Below are 27,188 nucleotides of genomic sequence, written 5' to 3'. Positions count from 1 at the left end.
AAAGTTTGTTAAAGTGGCTGTACAACAGAAATGTACTTGGGTCTATCTTGCAACAGCAGATTACTACAAAGCTAAATACATCTTATTACCTCCAAAGTGTAATCCTCTACCCTCAGGACAAATTTAAAGATATCAAATCAAGTCATCTGACCTGTAGAAGATAAACCTCAAGTGTGCAAACACAATAGCTAAAGCTAGTCACTAAGACTGCATCTGATGCAGTGACCCTGCTGACCATTAAATACAATTTTAAAAATGAAAACACACAAAAATCTCTGCCCAAGAAGGCAGCACTGTATAAGCAATTTAAGACCTTTATCTCTCCAGGTTCTCATTGTTTAAATGCTTAGGGTATACTTGACTTGTAATATTTTGTATTTAACTACTTAAGGCATATTCAATATATTTTGAAGAAATTACTATTTAAAAATAAATTAGCTCTCATTCCCAGGTAAGCATTCCTTCAAGAGGAAGTATCATTTAGATGAATGGCTTGGCCCACTAAGGCCAACACTTTAACCTATTTCAATACATAAACAGGCCCATGACAACATAAGTCTCTACTATGTGAAGAAGCCACAAAACTTACTTTATCTAGGCAAGATCCCTTTAATATAAGAACACTGCTAGTGCTTTTAGACTCTCTTCATTTATGTACACCATTAATAATAAGTCTGCTAGAATAGTCTTTAAAACATTTAATTCTAATCAAATTCTGGACAGTTCAACACCATTAAGCAGCACTCATGGAACTTGTGAGTTATTGCAAATCTGCAAACAACTCCAACTATGGATGTCTGTCACCTCAGAGTGGACACAATCCAGGTGAATGGATGAAAGCACATTGTTAATCATACTCTCAACATGAATCAAAGTATTGCAAGGCTAGAATTCAATTGTTTTGCTAAGACTATAAACAAGACTATGCTAGTACATTGTTCTGTAGTGTAATATGAACACTGTGAGGTATAATCTGTAAGCAGTTACTATAGATATGCACAGGTATAAAACCACTAAGTACCTTACTATAGCCAAGAGGAACAGTTATTTTCAGCCACTGCTATTCTTTTGAGAAGTCGTGGGAGGAACGAAAGTGGAGGATTTTCATAAGAAAAAATAATCTTTCCTTGCCTTAAGACTCAACACATCACTTCCATGATGTATACAGGCCTCCACCGTTACAGAAAGGCAAGTCCAGAAAGTACACAACTATCTCTCATATAGATCAAAAATATACTTTTAGTAGCATAGTAAAGTTATCCTTTTGGTATTACTAATACTGTAGTTGCGTTTAATATTTGGATATACACATACAAGAATAGTTAATACTATATACGCACGCCCAAAAGCAGAAGTAAAACTTAGAAATAAATGAGTTCTTTTAAAAAAAGTAAGAGCTAAAATTAGGAATAAGCTACATTACAAGGACCTTCCTGCAGGATTCTAAATTTAAGGTACGTATTAAACTCAGAACTAAGGCTAACATTGCTATTTCATTAGAAAATGGCTTGTGTGAAACCTTAGTCTCACTTATCTTTTTTAATCAGACACATTTGAGGATTGTGATCCAATGATTGTTTAGCAGCAATTTTACACAACTGTAATTCTTTTATTAACAGGTATTATAAACAGATAATACTAATTTTATTTAAAAACCATGAGTGCCACATTGATGAATATACAGTTCATGAATAACTTAAAGTATTTCCCATATTAAAAGGCAATGCACACAGCATACAAAAAAGTATACTAAACAAAGCTATAATAAGGATACATGATTGAAGTGTCTAAAATGATATATACAGTACATAATGTCAATTGTGTGTTCAGTACAGTTGCTTTCTGTACCACAATTCCCATCATGCCTCACTTTCCCCAGACACTGAATTCTGCACCTCCTCTTCCAAAATTGGTACAATCAGGTTATCCTTGGACATCAAATTATATTTCATCACAAATTTAGTGAACCGGTGACACAAAAAGGTTTCATTCTGAGGATGGAAAAAAAATATTTAAATTCCAATGTAAAATAAAATGCATTATGACATATACGAGAAGAGAATATTTCAAAGTGAATTGTGGGAAATTTATCAAAAAAATCCTGGAGCATAAATAAATTGTCCCCTTCGTATTGTAACTTTTAGGAACATTGGGTGGTTTACATCTAAATAATACCACCACAAGGAATCCATTAGTAAAATAGTTTTATTTCCCCCTTTTATATTCATAAGAGTGGACACAAGCACCTATTTAAGCTTTATTTTCATAACTCAATGTTAAAAGCACCCGAATAGGAATATATTCAAGTCCCACTATACCAAGCATGAAATCAGATAAGCAATTCTGTGTCAACTAAATTCTGGTCCACTATGCAAAGCCCTAACAAAAGCTGTATATAGGCACCTGTGGTAATTAAATCCCTCCCCCGCCACCCCCCCTCCCCCAACTAAACAGTAAGCTGAGTCAGTCTTTAGCTGCTACTACAGTCCACAGGCTCCAGTAGTATGTGTACCCACTGTGCTCCTCCCCAGGCTAGTCCTTACCCTGGTTTTTACTGCTATTCACACATCTAAGCCCCCTTCCTGACTTAAAATTTAGTCAGTTAAAAAAAATAAAATAGTTTCAGGTAATATACATGCTCCTGAGTCCCCTGTTGATTCGGTGGCTTTACCATCAGACTTCCCAACTGTTAAAATGTTTCCTCCACTACTGTGTGAAAGATGTACACAAACAAGTAACTGACTGTACAAAAAAGTGCTGTCAAATGCATAAAGTAAACTGAAAAAAATATTTCTCTACTTTCAATGATAATAATCCTAAGGGTTTCCTGTAACACTCAAAGGCAAGCAATTTTCATAACAAGGGTCATTGAACTGATGGTATTAAAGTTCTTGTAAAGCTTTCTGCTTCTGTATAGTGAACTTCTACCCAATTTAGGAGAACTATAAAAAACAGGATTAAAAAAAGCACACATGAAATTGCTTAGTTTGAAGACCAAAGTCATTCACATGAAACTTCACACAATTCTTACATACATGTAATCTATTATGAACTGTACCTTGCTTGCTAAGGAGGTCTGTGTAGTGAAAGTGTTAAGAGAAGAAAATATGTAACACAACTGCAGAACAACAATGCTTGGCATCACTTTAGTAAATGCACTACTGAAAGTAAATGCAAAGTACTCAGTTACTTACTTCATATTCATCAAATATCTGCCGATGATGAAAATACGCATGGGAAAATATTCTGTAAATCCTACGGCACACTGATCCTAGTTTGGCTACAGAGGATTCCTTTATGCTAACTCTGTAAGCATAAGTCAAATGTTATACAGTACTCAGTTTTACAAATCTACAGGTTGAATACAGATATTAACATGCACATGTGCGCCTGTGTATTTAGTTGTTTATACTGGAATAATTGATCCCACATGAAATTCCAAAAGTTAGGTTTTGTGGATGACTGATAACATTTAAATTCTGTAATCATTATTCTTGAAAGAATTTAGTAAAAATATTAAGTTGGCTCATTCTGCACATTTAAAACTTCATATTTTGATTGCAGAAACACTGGCTTCTTTCCACAGATAGACAGGTTTTAAAATTAATCTGGAAGGGGCTAGATTCCCCATTTCTAGCACAGAGGGATGCAAACTGCACACTCCTTCCCCAGCAGGACCATTGTGCTCCAAGGAGGCTCCTCCCCAGAAAACTCAGCTTTTACTTTTCCATCCGGGGTTCCATAAATTGGCATGGAGACTACCTGAGAAACTGAATCTGTGCACGTCCTTGGCCAGGCCTCTTTGCAGTCAGTGGTGTCCACTTTTGGGACTGCACTAGTTTGGTGTGGGCTTCCCAGCACAGCAGGTCTAACAGTACCTTGAGCCACCACAACTCCCTCCCTCCTTTGAGGTGGGATTTTCCCCACTGGAGACCTAGACCACACTGGAAAACCCAACTTGATTAAATTGGATTGGTAATATAGTCCCTTAAACACCTCTGCTTTACCTCTAACAAGCTGGTGGCAGAGCAGCACTAAAAGCAGGACCTCTTCCCATACTTAACAACAACAGTAACTATGGACATGCTGCCACATTTAGTATTTTTCATCATATTCTGTAATACTGTATATGAACAATACAGTAATTTATTCTACTAGATACATGAAAAACAATTTGCGTTACCAAACACTGTTTCAGATTTGTTCCACTTATGAACAAGATTTTCTGAATGTAAAATAACCCCTCCCACCCCTCCACCCCCCAAAAAATTAAAGATGATGCTTCTAAGAGTTTTACCTGCTGGGGAAATATTTATTGCTATTCAGAAGACATGCAGCTCCATCAAGCGTGTGCCTGGTGTAGTCTATAGCAGGACACTAAAAAATATTAGGGGGGAAAACAGGTATGACACTGCATCACACAATATTTCACACAGAATTGTCTGATACATCATACAGCCACTTTGAATTCCAAAAGTTTTACAGAGTTTTTATAAGGGTTTGAGTAAACTTCCCCCATATGAGAGCTGTCTCCACCTCCCATGTTTTATTACTTATAGCTCCAAGTACCCCTGATTGCATTATTTCAGGAGAATGGTTGTTTTGGCAATGGGGCATATGCACAGGAGTAGATGTTCTAATTAAGTGTCTCTTTAGCAACTGACATGACAGAAGTTCTATAATGGAAGACCACTGCCAAAGAAAAAGTTCATCCCACCACCTACAAGTTAGTCTGGCTTCCATGGCTCAGTCATGAGGGCAGACCATGGACTGCTCCTCAGTTGCTTTGACAAGCAGAATCAGAGTCCATGATCTTCCCACTCCTTGAGCTCCACCCATTTCTCCAATAAACTTACACTAAATCCCTCCCTACCTAGGAGAACAAAACTCATTTTTATGGAAAATTCAATTGCGTGGGTGTCTGCTTCATCTTGACTGAGGAGAAAAAGAGTTAGACGGTAGATGGGATCATTTGTTTTCTGCGGCTGAGTTTTCTACAGCCCAAAACATGGGTTCTGAATAGCAGTACATGACTAAACACTGTGAGGCGAGGAAGAACAAGAGTCAAAGTTTCTCCCAACCCAGACTTGGAGATAACTGGGCTGAATGGAACTTACTAGTGCTTAAAAATATATTTTTTTCCTTATCTAAATCTTAATCTGTGTATAGAACTTACCCCTTTGCTCTGCATGCTATGTACCTTTGGGGTGAACAGATACTGCTTTGTTTTGAAGAAGCTGTTTTACAGTCCCTTTAATCAGCTGCTATCAGGTGGCCAAGGGAAAAGGGCTTACATGTGCCAAATACAGTTGGGTTTGTCAGGTTAACACAGTTGGTAAACAGGGAGGTTGCAGCTGAAAGATCCAGTCTAACATTGGTAGGATAACACAGATCCACCCAAAGAAGGGTGAAGGTAACAAAATCTGTCACGTAAGGGGTCTACTCAAGAGGGAGTAAAAGGGGTTGAAAATGCAGTTCACCTTGTAATCTCTTCATCTGGTTTAAGTTAAAGGAGGCAGGACTTTGGGCAAAAAACTAGAACAATTTTAAAGGAACACACTATTATTATGGAAGACTAGATATGAAGAGAGATCAGGTAAGATAGACAGCTCTACTATCCTCTCAACCAACAGCCACCAGGAAAGCCACTCTGAAGAATAGAAAATATAAGTTTACCAACTGGGTGGCTCAGACAGGAGCTTGGGTAATGTTCCATGTGCTTGGACATTCAGATACGTAACTCTGCAACCCCCACTGTCAGAATTTGAAGATGCATGCTCCTTTGATCTGCTCTTGAGGTGCTAGTAGGGTTAGTCTGATAACCCACAGTTTGTGAAGCTGCCTCTCCCTTTAGGACTGTGTCCTCGACAAGGCTGAATATCCATGTGGCATCTCATATTGTCAGGAGACTGGCTGGCCCCTGGAGAGGAAAGCCTATCCCTAGTTCGTGTTGATTTTCCCACCAGAGCAAAGCTCTTTTCACCTGGATGTTCCAGGTTGTCTCCTAATCAGACTCCTGTGATAACTAGTTCAAGTGAATGCAAACATGCTTAATGCAATGGTGCAAGAGGGACAACTATGGTATTTTCCTCACTCAATTTTAACCTTCTCTGGGTGTTCCAAGCTGCTAGAAAAATTCTCTTGAGGAAAGTAGGGCAACATTGCTCAGAGTGAGGCAGGACAAACTGGAAAAGCAGAGAAAGAGCTGGAGAGTGTGAAAATCCTGGCGGTGATTGGTCATCATTGTGCCTGTCAACATACTAGAAGGAACCAGCCCTTGGTCTGTGCTGTAGCAGACCAAGCCATGGAAAAATTAAAATCCCTATATTTAACTGTTTTAATCATGCAGGGTTAAAGATAGATCTCATTGACCGAGTGACAAGTATTCCAAGCTAATACACTATACTTGGTTAGTCTGGACACGTGAAACATATCAACACACCCATGAAGGGGTAGCAAAATATCAATTTCCCTTCTCCTTTCATCAATACCCCATAATTATTCTGTACTGAATTTTAGATGACAAACACTGTTAGCTTGAGAACGTAGAAAATAAGAAGTAAACTCATGTAATATTTTATTGAGTTTTAGCCTGGCCACTTAACTACTTTCCAATTATTAAGAACATACTAAAATCAGTTTCAGTGAGGAAAGGGAAAAAAAATATGGAACTCTACCTCTGCTAAAAACACTAACCAAGATTCTGGATGGTTCCTTTTTTTTTATTTTGTATATTCACTTCCAATTCCATTTCTGTTTGAGAAAGTTTGTTTCCCACCTCCCCCAAACTTCTTTCTTCACTAACTTCAAAGGGAAGGTGTCATCATGTGCTTATTACACCTCCCCCCCCCCCCCCCCCAAGTGCACATTATTTCTGGTGAAAGATGTTGAACTTCTAGCTATGGAACAGGCATTTTTATTGCTCTGTACAGCAGGTAATGCAATGGCACTGCAAGCATCCCCAAACCATCCCACCTGAGTGCCTCAACCCTCCCCTAAAAGGGAACTTTCTCCAGGGCTGAGAAGAAAGTGCAGTCTCCATGGCTACCTTGTCCTTGAGCTCTTTGCTAAGACTCTCAACGTAATAATGGTTGTAATGTGAACAGTTGTACGCCAGGGCCTACCAAGCATGCATCAAATATTACTGACTCTTGTTCATGCACCAGTACAGAGAAATTAAGTCAGACTAATCAGCAGTCTACAATCTTACTACCAAAATTTGCACAAAACTAACTAAAGTCAAAAACCAAGGGCCGGAATGGTCCTTCCCAAGGAGAAAGCCATAGGAGGGTGTCAGAGGAGCTGAAGATGCAGAGGTTCCCATTGCAGAATTCCCTGCAAGTTGTCACCAGAAGCAGGGACTTGAGAGTCCACAGGGAGGTGGGGGGCGGGGGGAGAAAGAGAGGAAGCCTTCCAACTCCATGAAACCGCAGAGAAAGGCAACTCGATCTGCTAAAAAAGAAATCCCTTTCCGTTGCTCAGTAACAACTATGCAGGTGACCAGAGAAAATTTAATACAAATTAAAGCTATATTACTCTTCCAGATTCCCACACAAAAGGTGAGGGGGAAGTAGGGATCTGTATGAGACTGTTATGGAGAGCAGCTGGTTCCCTGCTCTTCTGCCTCCTATGAGTCACTATGGAGGATGTGAGAAGCAAGCAGGGAGTACTGCTATGAAAGTCGCATTCCCACATATCCCTTCAATTTGACTAAGACAAGATATGCACGGATGGCCCCTTCTGTGCATGGATCCCTGAAGAAAATATGAGCCTTCACAGATATATTTCAAAAAATACCCTCCTTACCTCTTTGGGAGTTTTATGGGCTGCACAAAGAAAAATCCACTGTTCAGTTGCTGTCATCTGAGTGCATGTATCTGGGTGGCATTCACTCTGTTGAAACAGTTGTTCAGTTAATAAAATACCAAACAGAGAAAGCAAGATTTGATCATTATTAATAATTTAACTCTCAATTCCTTAAAATCAGAAAAATATTTTAAAGCTATTTGATCAACTAAAATCTTCTGGAATCCTAAAACTATGTTCCTAAAGTCATGGTGGCTAAAAATATGTGAACTAAAAGTTTGCAAAGCTTTGAGAGCTAATATTACATCTAAAAATACAAAAACAGCCTGGTCTCTGACACAAAAATTAAATAAGAAGAGAGTTACCTGAAGCTTGACGGCAAGTCCATTGAGCTCGAGACAGAATTGTCTAGAAATTTAAATACAGCATTGTCAAAACAGTTTCCCTAATGGAAACATTTTAACGCAAAGAACAACTTGTCATAAATACTAATGGTTTTATGCATCTCTAGCATTTTTAATAATTACATTGGTCTCTTCTGGGGTGTAGAAAGCAGAAGAGGAATGAGATCAAATGTAAAAAATATGGTTCAAAATAATTTCAGCAGCTATGACAAATTTAGAATCTTGGACATATCTGTAGAATATACAAGGAAGAAAAGAACAAATAAGAGGAGACTATAAGATGACAGGAATACAAAAAGAAAAGTCAGAAAAATTTAATTTATTATTCGTTCAGAGGAACTCATACAACTATATTAGAGTTTTCTCCTTTGTCAAAAAGGATAAACTGAACAGTATTCCGATAGCAGAGACTAGGAATATATTATTTTCTCCCTTAGGAAAATCTACATTTTACAAATTTGCCTTTGATATCAATTCATGTTTAAGAAAAAAGAAAAAAAAGTAAAATCCCTTAAACATACACTGAAGAAAAACACATCATAAGGTGCAAACTGATCAAACCTATCTATGCTACTATACACCCTGAAAGTCCAATTCTGTGGCTTTAGTGCCATCCCCAAATGCTCAAGAGACTACTACTGAGACCTCCAGGAGTACCTCTCTCTAAGCCAGCCTGAGTTGAGGTGTAATGCAGTGAGGCTATGTGTGAAAGCTGCTGATTGCCTCACTCTCAGGCACACTCTAGCAGACAGTTTAGAGAAGATTTAATGCTTCGGAGGAAGCAGGGTAAAATTTTCAGAAGTGACTAACTTAGGCACCTAAGTCCCATTTTCAAAAGAAATATAGGCACTTAAGAGCCTAAGTCTCATTAAAAGTCATTGGGACTTAGGCTCCCAAGTGCCACATTTTTAAAGGTATTTAGGTGCCTAGAACTGAGGTGCCTAACTCTCATTTGGAGGCACTAACTTGAAACTATTCTTATCCTTGAAAATGTATGTTGATGGAATGACAAGACAGTCAAACTAAGAAAAAAACTGATTTTTTTTTCAGAATGTCAGGACACTAATCATAGCAAAGTGATGTAAAAACCAAAGCAGAATAAGGGTGGAAATATCAGTGAGCACAATATTGAGTCTGTACTATAATAAAATAAACACTTTCAGTTACAAGGACAGTTTGGAGACATAAAAGGCATCTAGGTAGCCAGCTTAACCCCAATGTATTATAACAGCTAACAGACATAAAGAGAAAGCCAGAAAAATTGTCACGATTTCTCTGATAGTGACTGGAATAAAAACGGAGAACATGTTTACTACAAAAAATATTTTCTTACTGTTTGTTAAAAACAGGCCTCATAGCTAAAGGCTATTCTGGAGAGTATCTAATGATTACAATATTCATATTGTAGTAAGTGAAAGTAAGGAGTTGATGAGATTGAGGGGGGAGGTGCTGTGGAAACTCATGGCTGTCCTTTCAGTCCATACTGACATAAATCTTTGCAGTTCAATTCTAGAAGTATTTAAAATAAACAAACACGTATGTTGACATCACACATTTTTAAAAGCAAAAGGGAGTTTAAGGGAATCCTCACAACAATGAACTTGGTAATCAGAAAAGGAGCAAATAAATTCCATTGTTAAGACTACAAATCTATTACTAATACATAATTCTAAAATGTTTAATAGTACAAATCTTTGCTCTTGTCGGTTTGTTGTTGTTTTTTAAACAGTCGTAAACAAAAATATTTAAAGTCTATAAGAGTCAGACTATTATGATTCATTACTACTGCTAATCAGTGTGGTGGGATTCCTGATTCTACATTTTGACAAAGCATGAATTCTTACCGTAAATGTTCATACTTCCATACACCTTCATCCTGTCCTTCAGGAGGTTCCAGGATTTTGTCAATGTTAGAACAGTCTGCCCTTATGTTTTGTTGGATATACTGAGAAGAAAAAGAAGTAATTTCTGAAAGTTGTTTAAAGATAGTAAGACACCATATTTAGGACTGCGCCACAACTCTAGCTACTTTGATATATACCTAATAACCACTACAGTAAGGATAACAACTACTTATTTCTTTAGTCTAGCTGGAATTGAGCAGCTATTTTGATAGACAAAAGTAAGAGGACCAAAAAAAAAAAAAAAGTAGCGATAGGTGGAGAAGGAACAAAGCAAATGTCCCAAAAATACAGTGTGTGAAAAACATGTCTTCCCTGAATGAGAAATGGTAAGAGGAGCAGTGAGTTTTACCAGGTAGCAATAAAACCTGTTCAACTGGTGAAACCGGACACCAGGATTCTAGTGATTTCTACACAGAAAATTACTGTATTAACCAATACACTGATTTCTATTTCTCTATGGAATTATGAAGTTATTTTTGTACAACTATATCACAACCAAGAAGAGAATGTGCCTTTTTGCTTACATCTTGCCAGAAGTCACAAGATTTGGGTGACTAAACTTATACACATGAAAAAAATATTTATTAGAACAAAAAATACCTGTTGAACAGCTAGTGTGCTATCCATTTCTTCAAAAGATTCATCAGGCCAATTGTAAAAATCCTATGGAAAAAAACGCCAAATTTAAACCAGTTTAATAAAGGGTGGAAAAGATAGTATGTCATTTGCAGCAAATTCTGAATGCTTAATATCAGGAAACTTCAACATGCTGTAGGAAAATAACCTTTACAGTTTCAACAAACAGGAAACTACATCTAGAAAGAGAGGAAGCAAACAAAGTTGCAAAGGACTATATGGGACTAATGTTCAACCTCCTAAAAACCAAAATATGAAACTTACAATAAAGGAGCTACCACAAAGTTATTTCATATCTTAAAATTAAAGCTAAAGCTTTGCTTGACTTGTAATACTGGAAATGTCATCTCTTTCATTCCTTTTCATATGCTAAGAAGAGTCAGATCTGGTTAATACTTAAAGACCCCAAAAAGAAGTCCAGGGTTCTGAAGGAAGTGGTATTAAAGTGATTTCACAAGGGACCAGCAAGATAGGAGTAATGGTACTTCCAGCAGCACCTCTGGGTTGTTATGATGGGGTGTTGGCCTAACTCGGCCAAGACACTTAGCTATTATTCTTTCATCCTACCAAATATCCTGCCTGATTTTTTCTGATTGAATGTTTTGTTCATTTTCATCCTAAACCATTATGTAACATCATTAGATGCTGTTAAAAAGGCGTCAACTTTCACCTCAGAGGTGGCTGCCTGCCAGTGGCTGGTGAAGTAATTCATACGCTCTTCCTTATGACCTGAGACTCCTGGACATCTAGGTGCTGCCCTGGGAGGGGGCTCCCGGCCAATCCCAGTGGAGAAAACACCTCTCTTAGCTGACAAGGCTACAAACGGAACAGACTCATCCCCACCAGCCGGGCCGGGGGGATCCGCACCCCCGGGCGGCGAGAAGCGCGACCAGCCCCTGCGCGGCCGACAGAGCGAGGCCCCCGGAGAGCAGCACCGGCCGGGCGCGGGACAGCCCAGAGCGGCCCGGCTCCGGTGACAACCCGAGCGCGGGTCCCTGCCAGGCGAGCTGGGCCCAGAGCCCGCTGCGGGCCGCTCCGCCCAGCCCCGCACCCGCCCGCCCGGCGCGGGGGCACTGGCACCCCGCACGGGGCCGGAGAGGCCCAACGGCTCCGCGCCGGGACGCACCGCACCGGCTCCAGCCCGCGGGAGCGCGGCGGCCGGGCAGGCCCAGCCCGCCCGCTGCTGCCAGCCCCTCGCCCCGCGCGGGCAGGAGGCGGCCGGGGCGGAGCGCGGCGCCTCACCTGGGCTTTGGTGCCCGGCCTGTTCCGCCTCAGCACTGCCGTCCCCTCCGCCATGACCATAGTGACAGCGGCGCCAGGACCCGGATGCGGCAGCCGCTGACGAAGAGGGGGAGGAACAGGCGCGGCGGGAGCAGAGGGAGGGAGGCCCAGGAACAGCTGGGGGTGGGGAGGGTGGGAAGAAGATGGAACAGCCCGCGTGACGACCAGAAAGGGGTGGAGTGTGGGGGGGGCTGTGGGTGAAGCAGCTTCCGCGCGGAGGGAGGCAGGCGGAAGAGCCGCTGGGGAGGCGGGAGTGGCAGCGGTAGCGAGAACAACCCTCTAGAGGCGGGGGGGGCGGCGCCCCATGGTGCGCGCGCTGTGTGCGCGGACGGAGGGAGGGAGAGCGAGCTGGGTCACGGGTCTGCCTCGGGCCGCCCCGCGCGCTGCCAGTGGGCGTGGGCGGGGCCTTGGCTGTGCCTGGCTCTCCCTGAGGGGGGGAACATCTAGGCCTAGGGAAAGTCAGGAGGCAACTGCCCCTTGTCCCAGAGCAAATAATGCCCCTGCCTGACATGCAGGTGGCTGATCTCCCCCATGTTGTGCACAGCCACCCCCAGCCTACAGGCCCTCACTTGGCCAGGTTCAGAGCCAGGGCCGGCTCGTACAGTGTCCCCGGCCTCTCACACCAGTCAAAAGTGCCCTAGGGCCATCTCCACCAGGCAAGGGTGGGTCAAGACTCTTAAGAACTTGGGGTCAACCCTCATCGCCAATCAGAGATTTTCTTGAACAAAAAGTAACCCTTGGGCCAGTCTACACCAAAAGGAAAAGTTCCAATGTCCCTTTCTCAGTGCTTACATAGCGTGTATTCAGATAGTCAGTAAGGAATAGGGCTTCCTTTCTGATTTTTCTCAAGAGGAAAATCCATGGTGTCTTAGAAATGTTCCCCTCTGCTTGCTCTTCAGTTACACGTCAGATGATAGGAATGCATGGCCTCAAAACACTTGCATGAGGGAGTTTCACCTAAGAAAAGATCCTGGCCTCACAAAAATAATTAGTAGGATTCATAGATTCTAAGGCCAGAAGGGACTCGTGTAATCATCTAGTCTGACCTCCTAGATAACACAGGCCATAGAGCTTCCATGACATACCATACAATTTCCCCCAAAATAAGTTATACCTACTTTTATCAGATGTGCATTTGGCTCCAAAAGGCTAGCAAGCTAACCAGGTTGTTGCTTTGCAAACAAGATGCCTGTATGTGCAGAAATTCCTATTAAGTTAATTTCTTCAAACATCCTGCTGTTGCATCCTGCCATTATCTCTGACCTGTCTGCAGCAAGGACTATCTTATATCAAATGTCTACACAGCCTCTGATCCTCAAATGGGGCCTCTAGACATAAAAATTTTATTAAAGCTATTGTTAAAATTATATAATACACAGGTTGAGAAAAGAGTGTCTGTACATCTGAGTATAGTGCTTAGATTATCCACAAATACAAACTTGTTTTTAAAGTCATGAGATACATATAGTACATAATCAGCAGTAACCCAAATTTAGGTGAGTAAATTTAAGAATACAGTTTAAATCTTAGCATCCAAGTATTTGGGTACATCACTCGTGAAAAGTTATACAGAGAGTTGGTTGTGGAAAGCACATATATCAATGAATGAAGATTGTCCCTCAGTAATTGAGAATTAGGTAGGTTGTCCATTTAGAAAATATAATCCATGAGAGTTATAATCCAATATAATCCACCTCAGTTCTAGGCACCTAAATACCTTTAAAAATGTGGCACTTGGGAGCCTAAGTCCCAATGACTTTTAATGAGACTTAGGCTCTTAAGTGCCTATATTTCTTTTGAAAATGGGACTTAGGTGCCTAAGTTAGTCACTTCTGAAAATTTTACCCTGCTTCCTCCGAAGCATTAAATCTTCTCTAAACTGTCTGCTAGAAGTATTTCAGTTACTTTACCGACTGCGCTTCTCATCGGCACTCCAGCTCATCCCTTCTGGTATTGCCGATGTCCGGTGATGTGTTCTATGTAGATGTCCCTCGACCATCTGATGGTGTCAGACACCATGAGTTGCCGCATCAGCCGAGCCTAGCGTTGACCAATTCCGCATTCTCTCAACACTCACTCGTTACTGGGGTCCCATGCACCCAAGGCTCTGACGATTAGTGCACATGTCTGAACCTGGTAACCCTTAGCTCTCAAGGTTTCGGCCAGAGGTGCGTATTTCTCCACCTTTCGAGCTCGGGCATTGTGGAAGGCTGAGGTCCTGTTCTCGAAGGGCACTGTGATATCCACCATGATGATCTTCTTTCGGTCCACATTGGTGATGATGATGGCCGGTTGCAACTGGCTGTCAGTTCCGGGGATGGTGGAGTTCACTGCAACCTTCCCCACGAGTGGCAGGATGGCTCTGGCCAGGCGACCTTGGATGGCGTTGTGTCACAGCTGCCAGTCTCTGGAATGGGGCTTGCAGCTACACAGGACGTGGGGTAGTGTCTCGTTGGCATAGCCACACTTCCTGCATCGCTTGTCCCGATTCCTGTGGCGGACGGCTCCGTTCAGCAGAACACAGTTGAGCCAGGCCCTGTGGATGAACCTTCAGTCGGCAAATTGGGTGAAGCTGTCCCCGGGGAGGAAGTGGTTGCTGGCATCCCACTTGCACGTCACCTCAAACGCCTTGTCCTGCCCCGGCTTTCGTTTCAGGTTTTCCATATATTGGCAGCAGATGGTATCCTTCAGGTCCTCTCCAGCGTGGTTCTAGCTCTTGGAGTGATGATAGTGTGATCCGTGTTCTTCACCTATGGCACCAGGACTCCCAGCTCCTAGCATTCCTTGCACCACGTCCAGCGGCAGACAATACGCTTCTCCGGGCATCACATAGCATTGCGGGCGTGAGTCCAGAGCGAAGCAAAGTCTCCCCCCCCTCTCTAGAAATATTAGAAATAACATGAAAAAAATTAGTGACAAAGTAGTAAAAAGTTATAATGTAATTAAAGGGGAATTTAATTCTTTTAGTACCGGGGGGGGGGGAGGGGGAAGGTGTCAAAACATTATAAAAGCAATATTTTAGGAGGATAGAGACAGGGCTGCAAAGTTGGTCTGGTTTCCACCAAGCTAGTATGTTAGTGGCAAAATGGACACAAAGCATCTCAGGTCCCTTCAGAGTGAAGTGGATAGGAAGGCTAATAAGTACCCCATGGCTGCAGGCTGCAGTGAGCATGCATGAGAAGGGTTGGCCTTGGTTCTGGGGTAAAACAAGCCAGGCACTCCCACCTGCACTGGCACCTGACCTGGGTACAGTAGCTGTCACTGGAGGTGCATATAGAACAAATGCAGATGTAGAAATAGAGCTGGCAAAGGAACAAACTCTCAGAGATGGAACAGCTTCTGTAGGACAGGGAGGAGGGAATGGGGATGGAATATTCTTGTCAGGGTCTAATACCATGCTCATCATCATTGTTATCTGAGTGCTGGTGGGGGGTGATGGAAAGCAGAGAGGAGGAATGGAGATAGAATAAATTCTGCTGAGATGGGGATGGAGGTTAGGTAGGAGGGGGGGAAAGTGCCTGCTAGTGGAGGACAGAGAGAAGGAAAAGACAGAGACAGCTATGCCTGTAGAGACTGGAAGGCAAAATATAACCACTTGGGAGGGGGGATTGAATGGGACAGGACAGATGGATCAGAAGGTGGATGAGACTGAACATCTTCTTGGTAGCAAGGAAGATAAAGAAAAAGGGGTGGGGTAAGGAGTTTTTATCAATTGAAAAGGTAAATAAATGATCTTGCTACATCAAAATGTTTGTAGCAACCTCTGTCCTTTAATAAAGGTGCATAAGGGCCACAGAGCATGCATTCTTATTGCACCAAGCAAATGAATTCTGAATGAGATACACTTTCAAGCTGAAAAGTTTTTCCTTGCACCCCTTGCAGGGTCATTTTCAGTTTGATAGCACATTTAGTGTAACTTTTGCCTATTCCCAACATTAAAGGGTTCGTAATCTACATTGTAAACTTTGTTTCCTGCTGTTAAATCATTCTGAGTTTTTGTTTTGCTTGGGGACTGTCACTAACAGCATTCACAGAGAGACCAGTCCTGTTCTTGGTGGCCAGATTGACAGTCAAAACCTGAGCAAGATAAAGTGATGGGAAATAGGGGATCGTCAGGGCTCCAATGCATATACCCAGAAACTACCTCAGGGAGCTGACAGTGTGACTGGGTTGGCAGTTCCATACAGGATGTACACAGTAATGTTGAACAGGTGACAGTTTAGTGCATTAGTACAGTTTGCATTGAATGGTAATTAGCTTCCCGGCCCGCAAGCACATTGTAGGCTAGTATTCCAGGCTCAGCAATTGCTTGCTTTCTCAGTCAAAAGGTTGAACATGGCACTTGTGTGAAGGGTGATAAAATCAGAGGGGGAAAATAGTGGCCTACAATGAAGGATTAGGTAAAAATATCTAGATTAATATTCCATCCTATTTAGACCTGGTACAATCCAAAGTTAATGCCTTGAAAGATGGCATTCTGCTCAGCTAAGCATGGCACAAGGCAGACACACTCATTAGCTGGAGGGGTTCCCCTGCCACTAGGCACTGATCTTTTTCCTTTCCATACTTTCTAAAGGTTAACTAACATTTGAAGCACAGAAGTTAGGGTTTTGATAGCTGCTTGTCCCTGACTTCAAATTCAAGGACAGCAGAGCTTCCAAAATGCAAATAAATCAAGCTGAAAAAAAAACATCTGTCAGAAGGCAATATGTATCCGCTCTATCAATCTACAACCAGGTCACAGTTTTTGCAAGTCAAAGAGAAAAGAAATTAATGGTATTTTTTAACCAAGAAGTTTTAAGTGGGACTTTAAGCCTCTCTCCCTCCGAGTATTTAGTTACTTATGTCTGGCATTTGTCCAACCATGTTAAATTTTACCAAGTAGATGAGTGTTTAAAGAATCATTTCACTTTTTTTTTTTTAAACCTGCACCCTCATTTTTCATAAGTGAAAGTCAGAGTGAGTATTTGGCCAATTTATTTAATATTAATGAAATCATCCACTTAATGTGCAGCAGCAGTCAAAAAAGCGAACAGAATGTTGGGAATCATTAAGAAAGGGATAAGAGAGAAAATATAGTATTGCCTCTTTATAAATCCAGGGTACACCCACATCTTGAATACTGTGTTCAGATGTGGTTGCCCCATCTCAAAAAAGATATATTGGAATTGGAAAAGGTTCAGAAAAGGGCAACAAAAATGATTAGGGGTATGAAACGGCTTCCATATGAGGAGAGATTAATAAGACTGGGACTTTTCAGCGTGGAAAAGAGATGACTAAGGGGAGATATATGATAGAAGTCTATAAAATCATGACTGATGTGGAGAAAGTAAATAAGGAAGTGTTATTTACTCCTTCTCCTAACACAAGAACTAGGGGCTCACCACATGAAATTAATAGGCAGGTTTAAAACAAACAAAAGAAAGTACCGTATTTTTTCACATAATGCAGTCAGTCTGAGGAACTCTTTGCCAGAGGATGTTGTGAAGGCCAAGACTATAACAGGGTTCAAAAAAGAACTAGGTAAGTTCATGAAGGATAGGTCCATCAATGGCTATTAGGCAGGATGGTGTCCCTAGCCTCTGTTTGCCAGAAGCTGGGAATGGGCAACAGGGGATGGATCACTTGAGGATTACCTGTTCTGTTCATTCCCTCTGGGGCACCTGGCACTGGCCACCGTCGGAAGACAGAATACTGGGCCAGATGGACCTTTGGTCTGACCCGGTATGGCTGCTCTTATGTTCTTGTTCTTATTATTTCTGCAGGGTTAGGGCTTCTGGCTATAATGTGCTTTTTCACTTAGAAGCCTCACAAAGGCACATTCCTGCCTCATCATCACAGGGGATGGAGGCGGCCTGGGCAACAAAGTTTCATGAAGATAATACAGCTGCTTCTAGGCAGGATCTATAAGGTGGCCGAAGGGAAATGACGTTTGAAAGGCATACCTATGCCCCCACTCCCACAATCAGATGTAGTTATTGAAAGGCTGGGGAGAAAGTCCAGGGGTGAATAGAAGTACCTGTACCTCCCCATTTCACCTACCTGTAGTCTAAAAAGCAGAGGAAGAAATAGACCACCTCAGATACGAGATAAACAGCTAGAAGTGAGAATTTTTAACAGGTGGCTGCCCTCCCCGCAATAAAACCTGAGGGGTAACTATTGGCACACAGTCATTGACTTCAAATTGATATGACAACAGCAGATAAATCACAGTTGCTAAGTCATCCTGTTCCTGCCCCCAGTGATAGCCTTGCAGGGAAAAAACAACCTTCACATTATATGCAATCTGTGCATATTGGTCCATCAGTCATCTAAGCACTTTATTTATAGTGCAGAGTGGATTCAGGGCCACACTATTACTTTGCACTTGTAAACTATAACACCCTTTTTTCAAGGACCTCAGCACACTTTACAAACATAAACAAGTAGGAAGGCATTATCCCAGTTTTCAGATGAGAAAACAGATCTTAAATCCCCCAAAATTTCAGTCAATTACATAAAGTTCAGAAGCTACATCCATTTTGGGTACGTGTATAAGTGGCCTGATTTTCAGAAGTGCTGAAAATCTCAGAGACCTGAGAACACAAGGAGGGAGCAGAATAATGGGTGAAGTACCTGTAGCAACATTAGCATGCTAAATACACCCAAGCGACTTTGGGCTGCTTGTACAGTACCTAGCACAATGGTGTCCTGGTCCATGACTAGGACTCTTAGTCACTAAATACAAATAATCAGTGGGATACATGCTAAGGAAACCTGTATCCCTCAGGTCTCCCTGGTACATGGGGCATCAAGCCCCTAGAGATATCCACTACAAATAAGACTCCTGTGTGCATTTTATCTTTTAAAGATTCTTATTCAGAGGGACTCTCAAATATTAGGCTTACCCAGTGACCTACATTCAAAGACAATCTCCACCCCAGTTCTTATCTATGAATAGTTAGCTTACAAAAACAAACTAGGCTGTTAATATTTTAAATCTCAGTCAGCTCAAAGATTCAACTTATCATGTGACCTGTTTAAATCCCAGAACACAAGCATCATCAGACGATAAGTGATTGCATCATAATTGCTGTGTAGCAGAAGGTGCATTTGCACAAGCTTATTAGCATTTGGGTTACACAATCCATTGGTTTTAAAATAGTTAGGGTACAGTAATCTTCAGTTTCAGAAATAAAATGCATCACTAGAATCATGAAGTAAAATTGAAATGGGGCAGCTTTCAAGGTAGACAAGTGTTTAGGCTTCATTTTTATGCTAATACATGAGTTTGCATTTATTCAGCAGCTTTCATTCTAAAACACTTTGCAGACTATCAGACAAGTCAATAGGAGTTTGTCTCAAACTGGTAATAACCACATGATTTTGCCCAGTGTCATAGACTATCAGGGTTGGAAGGGACCTCAGGAGGTCATCTAGTCCAACCCCCTGGCTCAAAGCAGGACCAATCCCCAACTAAATCCCCAAATGGCCCCCTCAAGGATTGAACTCACAATCCTGGGTTTAGCAAGACAATGCTCAAACCACTGAGCTATCCATCCCCCAAGCAGACCCACTGAAATGCAAGATGACATCTATGAAGAGGTGGGTGGTAACCAACTGATACTACAAAACTAGGACAGGGAACATTTTGGCTAGACACCAGCTCACATGAGATTAATGTCCACACATAACACAGGGGTCTTGACTTAAGGTCTCCTCTAAAACAGGCACAGTTGGCAGTCCTTATCTACCTTGGAAGATCAAACGACTAAGCTAACATTATCAGCAGATGATCAATACGAAATACAGTTATGGTTCCAGGAAGTCCAGCTTAGACCATTAAACCCTCAACTCACTATATTATTTAAAGAATAAAAGCAACATCTTTTAATAAAAGTCCTATCCTGTTGCCATTAATTTCAATGGGCTCAGGATTGGGCCTATAATTTCCTTACATTTTTCTTGGAACATTGATTTCAGTTATTTTGGTAGTCTAATATATAGATTGGCTTTTTATAAGTAGCAGTATTTTCCATACTATTACTGTTAAAGTTTTGTCAGTAGTAGTAACAACTGTACCTCAAGTTTCTTTGCTAAAAAAAAAAAAAAAAAAAAAAAAACACGTACAGGAATCAGAATTCCATTTACGATGTAAGTAAATTCAATGAACACAAAATTAAATCAGGTCTTCGCAGGCCAAATATTACGCTTGCCTATTGAAAAGGAACATTCTGTATAAAGGTTTTCACACTGTTAAGTTTGAGTGACCTTTAATCTCCTTTTGAAGAAGTTAGCTTTTTTTTTTTTTTGGTAAGAAAATGTGTACAAGGGTTGGTTGCTTGAGGAAACAATGTTACTTCAGTTAAAATTAAATCATGGCTGGGTAATATTTACCATATAAGAATGCTACATTTGTGTAAATGAACTACCACTGTATGTTCGTGAATATGCTTTTCGATTAACAAATACCTCAGAACCACCACAGTGCTATTTTCTTTGTAGTCCATATACTACATGATGGGAAAAGCCTTTAAACCCAGCCTATTTTGCCATTACCAAAAAACAAACCAAATACACACAAGCTGAAGCCTAACTTGGTTCCCCCATCCAACCATCAGGTTCATAAACCAACAAATACAAGGTTTAAATTTGTTATGGGTCTTGTTTAACCCTCATGTAGGGGGCCGGGAGAACTCCCCTGCAGTTGCTGCTCCCCAAGGGCTCTGCCAGACATGGAGCTAGATCCCCCACCCGGGTGGCTCTTATAAGCTCCATGAGCATTCACAGGGGACTGGGAGCTAAGGAGCAGCTGCAACGCTGGGCACCAGGAGGAAACAGGAATGCTGCAGCTGTCTACTCCATGGCACCAGTCAGAGTAGCAGCTGCCCCACATTGCTTGGCTTCTGCTTCCCACCTCCTACCTGGACAGGTGGTGGGGCCTCGGATGCAGGGAGGAGGTGGGGGGTTGGGAGCTGCCTCCAGGACTGCCCAGCTCTGACACTGCAGCCTTGGGGGCAACACTCCTGTGCCCCCACAACTCCACCCATGGGCTCCTGGGCCAAGGGGAGCAGGGCCAGAGAGATTCAGGGCCACTGGGATCACAGACCACTGGTTGAGAACCCCTGGCCTAAATCACAGTACACATTTCGGACAAATTAAAACTACACTTTGCTGCTGGTGGAAGAAGGGAGTAGCAAACTTCAGCCTCACTGACTGCTGAGAGGGTGCATCACAGAAAAGGCCAAGGTGGGGGAGTACAGCAGTGTCTCAACCTTTCCAGACTAGGGTACCTATTTCAGGAGTCTGATTGGTCTTACATACCCCAAGTTTCACCTCATTGAAAAACTACTTGCTTACAAAATCAGATGAAAATTCAAGAAAGTGTCACAGCACACTATTACTGAAAAATTGATTACTTTCTCATTTTTACCATATAATTATAAATCAATTGGAATATAAATATTGTATTTACATTTCAGTGTATCATATATAGAGCAGTATAAACAAGTCATTGTCTATATGAAATTTTAGTTTGTACTGACTTTGCTAGTGCTTTTTATGTAGCCTGCTGTAAAACTAGTCAGATATCTAGATGAGTTGAGGCACCCCTTGGAAGACCTCTGTGTATCCCCAGTTGGTAAGATAATTCTGCTCCAGTGGTTATGTCTTTACAGAACGTGACAGGACTCAGAGCTAGCAGTGACGTATATTTTGAAATGCACTGAAGTATATTTTGTAAAACACTGGCATCTAATTGACATTAAGCTTCATTACAGAACATAATTTTGCTGAATAGATACACAACATATTAATAAGCTTCTACTGTATAACTAACTCTACTGTATAACTAACATGAATATTCAACTTCTCTGCCTATACAATGTCTTTGTGTGAATGTATATAATTGTTATTTAATATAAAAGTTAATGTTACTATACAAGATGTCTGGTTCATATTAAACCAAAAAAGATGTTGCCACAGGCAGGTTGAACAAGAAAAGAAGCAACAGAGGATCCTGTGGCACCTTTAAGACTAACAGAAGTATTGGGAGCATAAGCTTTCGTGGGTAAGAACCTCACTTCTTCAGATGCAAGAAAAGAAGGTTCACCTAGTTCAGCAATAACAATAAAATACTACTTTTCATCTTTGCAGCACTCCTCTGTGGAGAGGAGTTAGTCCTTCATCTCTTCGTGTATATTTTTGGAAACAGTGTTATCAGTACAATTGTACTGCAGGTGTGCATGGAAGTCATATTTGGATGTAGCCAGTTTCACTGTTTCTGGGGAACAGTAAGAGAAGCAGACTAATAATGAAACCACGCAAACATCTATAAGGCAGGGGGGAAAAAATCACTAAAATTCCTTTAAAATAAAAAAAAATTCAGGACAGTTGAGAGGATATCGAAATTGAATTTTCTGAAATCTGGAAAAGAGTTACAAAAATTCAAATTAACACCAGCACTTTGAACTGTTCAATGGAACTCCAAATAAGAACGAACGTGTGTTTCTCTGACTGTACACATTCTTTTATTTTGAAGTGTTTGGATCACTACAATGGGACTGTAGGAGTTATTTCAGAGAGACTGGTTATCTGTTTATTATAAAATAAAGAACAGGAAATTATTTACATGATGGAAAAAGATTTCAGCACTTTAGTGGAATGGACAACTTCATGATACTGCAGCCATTTGAGAAATTTAGTCCACATACTTTCCAAGAATGTCACCATCTCTAAATAAGTAATACTCCTGCAAATGGAGAGAAAAAAAATAAGTTAATATCTGTTGCAGACAAATCTCACAGAACTAGTAACTGGCTCCAAGGTCAGTAGTCCCCGAGATCGATTTATTGCTGAAGGCTGAGGCCAATACTACACAATCAAAGGAACTATTAACCCAAGGACTTTTATAAATATCTGTTGCCCTGAGAGCCTGTCACTATGTTTCTTTCATTCCAGGGGATATTTTTCACCCCTTTGGGCAAGGCTCTGGGGTAAATTTTCCTGGCAGGAGCATCCTTTGAGACCATGTTCACAAATTCATGGGGATAGTAACATTAAGTGGTAGAAGGCTCTGGAATCTTCTCTCCTCCTCAGCAAGGAGGACATTGCAGTCAGCCCTCTATATATTTTTTTTCCTCCCAAGATAAGGTGGCAGGTACAGAGAACCACTTTCTCTCTACAGCTATGGGGAAATGTCAGGGGCAGAAGTGTTTCTCTCACAGCAGAGGATCATAGACGTGTAGTGTGCAAAAGCCACAGGGCCAGATTGATGCTCCTCAATTTGAATGTTAGCAGTTGTCTCTCTCATTCAGTTGGTCAACAACACTATTCATTTTTTCACATGGCCTGTTAGCTAGAAGGATTTTAAAATAATCCTGAATATTAATAAACCAATTTAGCTTGCAATTATAAAGTTTAGCAAACAAACCTTGTCTTCCAGTACTACTTTAGTACCGCCATATTCTGGTAGCAGAATCTTCTCGCCAACTTTGACACTAACTGGCTGAATCTCTCCACTCTAAAGGGGAGAAAGAAAAAAAAAAAAAAACTCGTAAGTTTCTACAAACATCCTATATTTGTTCACAAGCACACACATTTATTTATGAAAATTTATTTCAAAATACCTGTTAGCAAGTATGTCTGTAACAATACAGACAAAAAAAATCCCCCCAGAAGTAGAGTGTTACACGGTTACCATATAGAGCCAGGGTGGCCAAACCAGCTTGTGAGCCGCATGCGGCTCTTTTACAGTTTTTGGCCTGGTCCACACTAACCCCCCACTTCGAACTAAGATACGCAACTTCAGCTACGTGAATAATGTAGCTGAAGTCGAAATACCTTAGTTCGAACTTACCGCGGGTCCAGACGCGGCAGGCAGGCTCCCCCGTCAATGCCGCGTACTCCTCTCGCCGAGCTGGAGTACCGGCGTCGACGGCGAGCACTTCCGGGATCAATTGCTTACCACCGGACCCGGAAGTAAGTATAGACCTACCCAAAGAGTGGCTTGCAGAGCCCCCCAGGCCTGCCCATTCTCCACCTACCAGACTGCCTTGCAGTGGTGTGGTGAGGCTAGGGGCTTCTGCCAGAGATGTCTAGCCTTTTGGGGGTCATGGCAGGGCCAGAATTTAAAGGTTCACTCCCCGCCCAACAACTTAAGTCACACCCCCCATTATGCTCAGTGGCCCCTCACTGCAGCTCCCAGGTGTTAGCTCTGCATGGAAAGGCAGCAGTAAACTGCTGGGAGGGGCTGCTCCTTTAGCTCCCTGGGGAAAGGCAGCTGCAAATGCAGCAACTCACACTGCAGCTTCCAGCTGTTTTCCACTGCCTCTCCCCACAGCCACAGCTCCCAGCTTGCAGGCTCCAGAAGCTGCTGTGCAGGAAAGGGGCCATGCGGCACTATGACTGAGTAGGGCCAGCAAAAGCAGGCAAAAATCATGGGAGGTGGGGAGGGAGAGGGAATGACCCCACGTGCACTCCCCATGCATTGCCTCTGGCTTCTGCCCAGTGGGGAGGGGGGTCTCAGAGATTCAGCCCCGGCAGGTGCATGCCGTGAGCCCCAGCAGCCACACCTATATCCTATTTTATACTAGTAAATCTGATCTGAACATGCTCATATAACTGCTCCTTAAAAATGAGAAGATTTGTATACATAGTTTCTCCCTATGCCTTGACGGATACATCTACATTTTCTGATTAATTGCCTTACTTATTAGATACCACCAAATACAGACCAACTTCCTTCCAGTTGAAGAATTTTAATCTACAGTTATAGAATATTTTTTACTTCAAGGTTCCAGAAGCACAGACAAGGTTTTCATCTCGAGGCCAAAAGACCAAAAACATCAGGACACTTGATCACGGCCTTGGATAGGCCAAGAGACTACTGACACTTGATCTTACTAAAACCAACACAGAAGTACCAGAAGTCAGAATATTTAAAATAACTTCGGTTAATTAACAGATGATGTTTTGCACAGCACAAGAGTACCAATTATTCCCCATTTTACAGACAGGGATAAAGAGACAGGAACACTAAGTTGATTTCCCCATGGTCACAGAGGCTACCACGGCCAGGTTAGGACTCAAGAGTTCTTGGCTTCTCTTCTTGTGCGCAGGCCACACTTCTTGTTTTTTTAATTTCTTCTTCTTCTTCAAAATATTACACTTACTGTTTTGATCAGATGCAATATAAATGTAATGATAGACATCCTTTAGCCATTTTTATTTATTATTTTTTTTCAGATAACATCCCGCTTCTATCCCTTTTATCCAAAAAAGTTAGCATGGTGCAAAATCTGGACGTATTTACCTTTCCTTTGGATCCTGATCCAACTGCCACTACTGTTGCTTGTAGCACTTTTCCTTGAGATTTTTCCGGAAGCATGATGCCTCCTTTGGTTACAGTCTCAGCTGCACATCTTTCAACCAGAACACGGTCAAACAGGGGAAGAAACTTCCTAAATGCTTTCCCTGCCTGTTGAAATAGAATTTGATATTTTTGTACTGTACATAAAAAGGACCCATTCACATTTGAGACTGCAACAAAATTGCAATCCTAAGCTCAAAAACCACGATTTTACTATTTAAATAGCAAAGTAAGGACTGGAGTCTAAGCACCTGCAACTCCCACTGGTGTAATGAAGATTGCAGGTACTCAGCATCTCTCTGAATTAGGCCCAAAAGTAAATTAATATTAAAGCAAAAACGGATCTAAATTATTGTTGCAATAGACAAGTTTAACAGTTAAGATGCACAGAATTTTAAATAACTGCCTAAGATAATTTAAAACATTAACAGATGAGGAAAGCTTTAGGGAAACCCTATGTAGTTTAAACCTCTGTAGATCTAAAAAAAGCATAAGATATGTTATTAAGATTAATTACTTCTGATTAAATTAGTTCATATACAGACTGAAATCAGAGTCACCTATAGCTAAGATATAAGACACCTGTGGAACAGTTATTGTAATTATTTTAGTTGAAAGCTTCAAAATAGAGAAGCAAAGATTAAGCATGTCACATTGGTCAGGGCTTTTGAAATATTCAAGTTTAGCATTCCATACAATAATTAAGGTACAATCTTGTGCTAAGTTATTTGGGAGAAAAGACAATTCACTCATCTTATTTTGCCCACTTTTGAAGTTTGAAATAAGGTCTACAAAAAAAATGTTTGAAGGAATGCCAATATCTGCAAAAAGTTTTGCAGATACTGTCCAGTGATTTTTACAAAAGTGTTAAGATTTATAATTTTTTGTAAAGCTTAGCATATGATACATTGAAGTATATTACAAACATTGCCGCTTTGAGAATGAACAGAAAACAGCTTAGGGTGGAGAAAAACTAAACCCAACACCAGTACTGAGGATTGCAATTATTTTGAACTCAAGTTAGCAGTAGACAATGGTAAAAATGTTACCAGCCTAGGGCTGTCAATGTCAGCCGTAACTACTGAGTCAGCAGGTAACAGTAGTGTTTGAGATCACAGAGCAGAAGCCACATACAAGTCTGCAATCCCTGCAACTTCACTAAGCAGGCAACACAAGAAACGGAGGCACAGGGAGTGGGAACACATTTTAGTTCAAAAAAATAATCAAGCTGTGGTCTGTGAAGAACTGCCAAGTCACATGGTGCTGACTCCCTGCTCCTTTCCAGTTGCTTCTACAGATGTCTGGACGCCACAGCCTGGACACTTGTAGAAGCAGCTGGAAACAAGGAGAAAGAACAAGACTAGGTCCCTCCATTAGGGGCTGCTGCTTCATAGACCAGTGCTACTAACAGAAGCAGAGCTACTTGGAAGCAGGGAGCTGTTATTCACAAATGTATTAGCTAATTGTGGATCATCCCCCCACTTCTATGAAGACATGGGCAATGCTATCAACATGTAGAAAACACTTAGTTTAAATAACTTAGATTTAAGCATCTACGGTCTTTTATACTAACTCCTGGTGGGTTTTTTTTTTTTTTTTAAATCAGTGATTTCTCTGACAGGAAAGACAGCATGAGGGAAGGATCAATATAAGAAACAACAAGGAGTCTGGTTTCAGAATGGTAGTTAGTCTGTATCAGCAAAAAGAACGAGAAGTACTTGTGGCACCTTCGAGACTAACAAATTTATTTGAGCATAAGCTTTTCTGGGCTAAAACCCACTTCATCCGATGCATGCAGTGGAAAATACA

The 27,188-nt window shown here is 41.4% G+C and overlaps 1 protein-coding gene across 3 annotated transcripts in view; it reads right to left on the bottom strand.

Moving 5' to 3' along the window:
* Nucleotides 1–1,589: 1,589 nt before the first annotated feature.
* The window catches only part of LOC135885285 (MOB-like protein phocein), a 28,032-nt gene continuing 2,433 nt past the window's right edge, over nucleotides 1,590–27,188 (bottom strand). Inside the window, exons 2-9 of one of the 3 annotated variants that reach the window (XM_065412932.1) lie at nucleotides 25,323–25,487; nucleotides 10,715–10,777; nucleotides 10,055–10,155; nucleotides 8,172–8,214; nucleotides 7,807–7,893; nucleotides 4,298–4,377; nucleotides 3,195–3,306; nucleotides 1,590–1,991 (exon numbers count right to left, since the gene is read on the bottom strand). In XM_065412932.1, the coding sequence (XP_065269004.1) occupies nucleotides 1,860–1,991; nucleotides 3,195–3,306; nucleotides 4,298–4,377; nucleotides 7,807–7,893; nucleotides 8,172–8,214; nucleotides 10,055–10,155; nucleotides 10,715–10,777; nucleotides 25,323–25,487 (783 nt within the window). In that variant the 3' untranslated portion in view covers nucleotides 1,590–1,859. Of the gene's footprint in view, nucleotides 1,992–3,194; nucleotides 3,307–4,297; nucleotides 4,378–7,806; nucleotides 7,894–8,171; nucleotides 8,215–10,054; nucleotides 10,156–10,714; nucleotides 10,778–11,992; nucleotides 12,125–22,525; nucleotides 22,761–23,441; nucleotides 23,532–25,322; nucleotides 25,488–27,188 lie in introns of those variants that run through there. The other 2 variants (XM_065412929.1, XM_065412931.1) reach the window with 2 other exon arrangements.

This window comes from Emys orbicularis, chromosome 11, assembly GCF_028017835.1.
Source record: "Emys orbicularis isolate rEmyOrb1 chromosome 11, rEmyOrb1.hap1, whole genome shotgun sequence".
NCBI lineage: Eukaryota > Metazoa > Chordata > Testudines > Emydidae > Emys > Emys orbicularis.
This window is presented reverse-complemented; position numbering and strand designations above follow the sequence as displayed.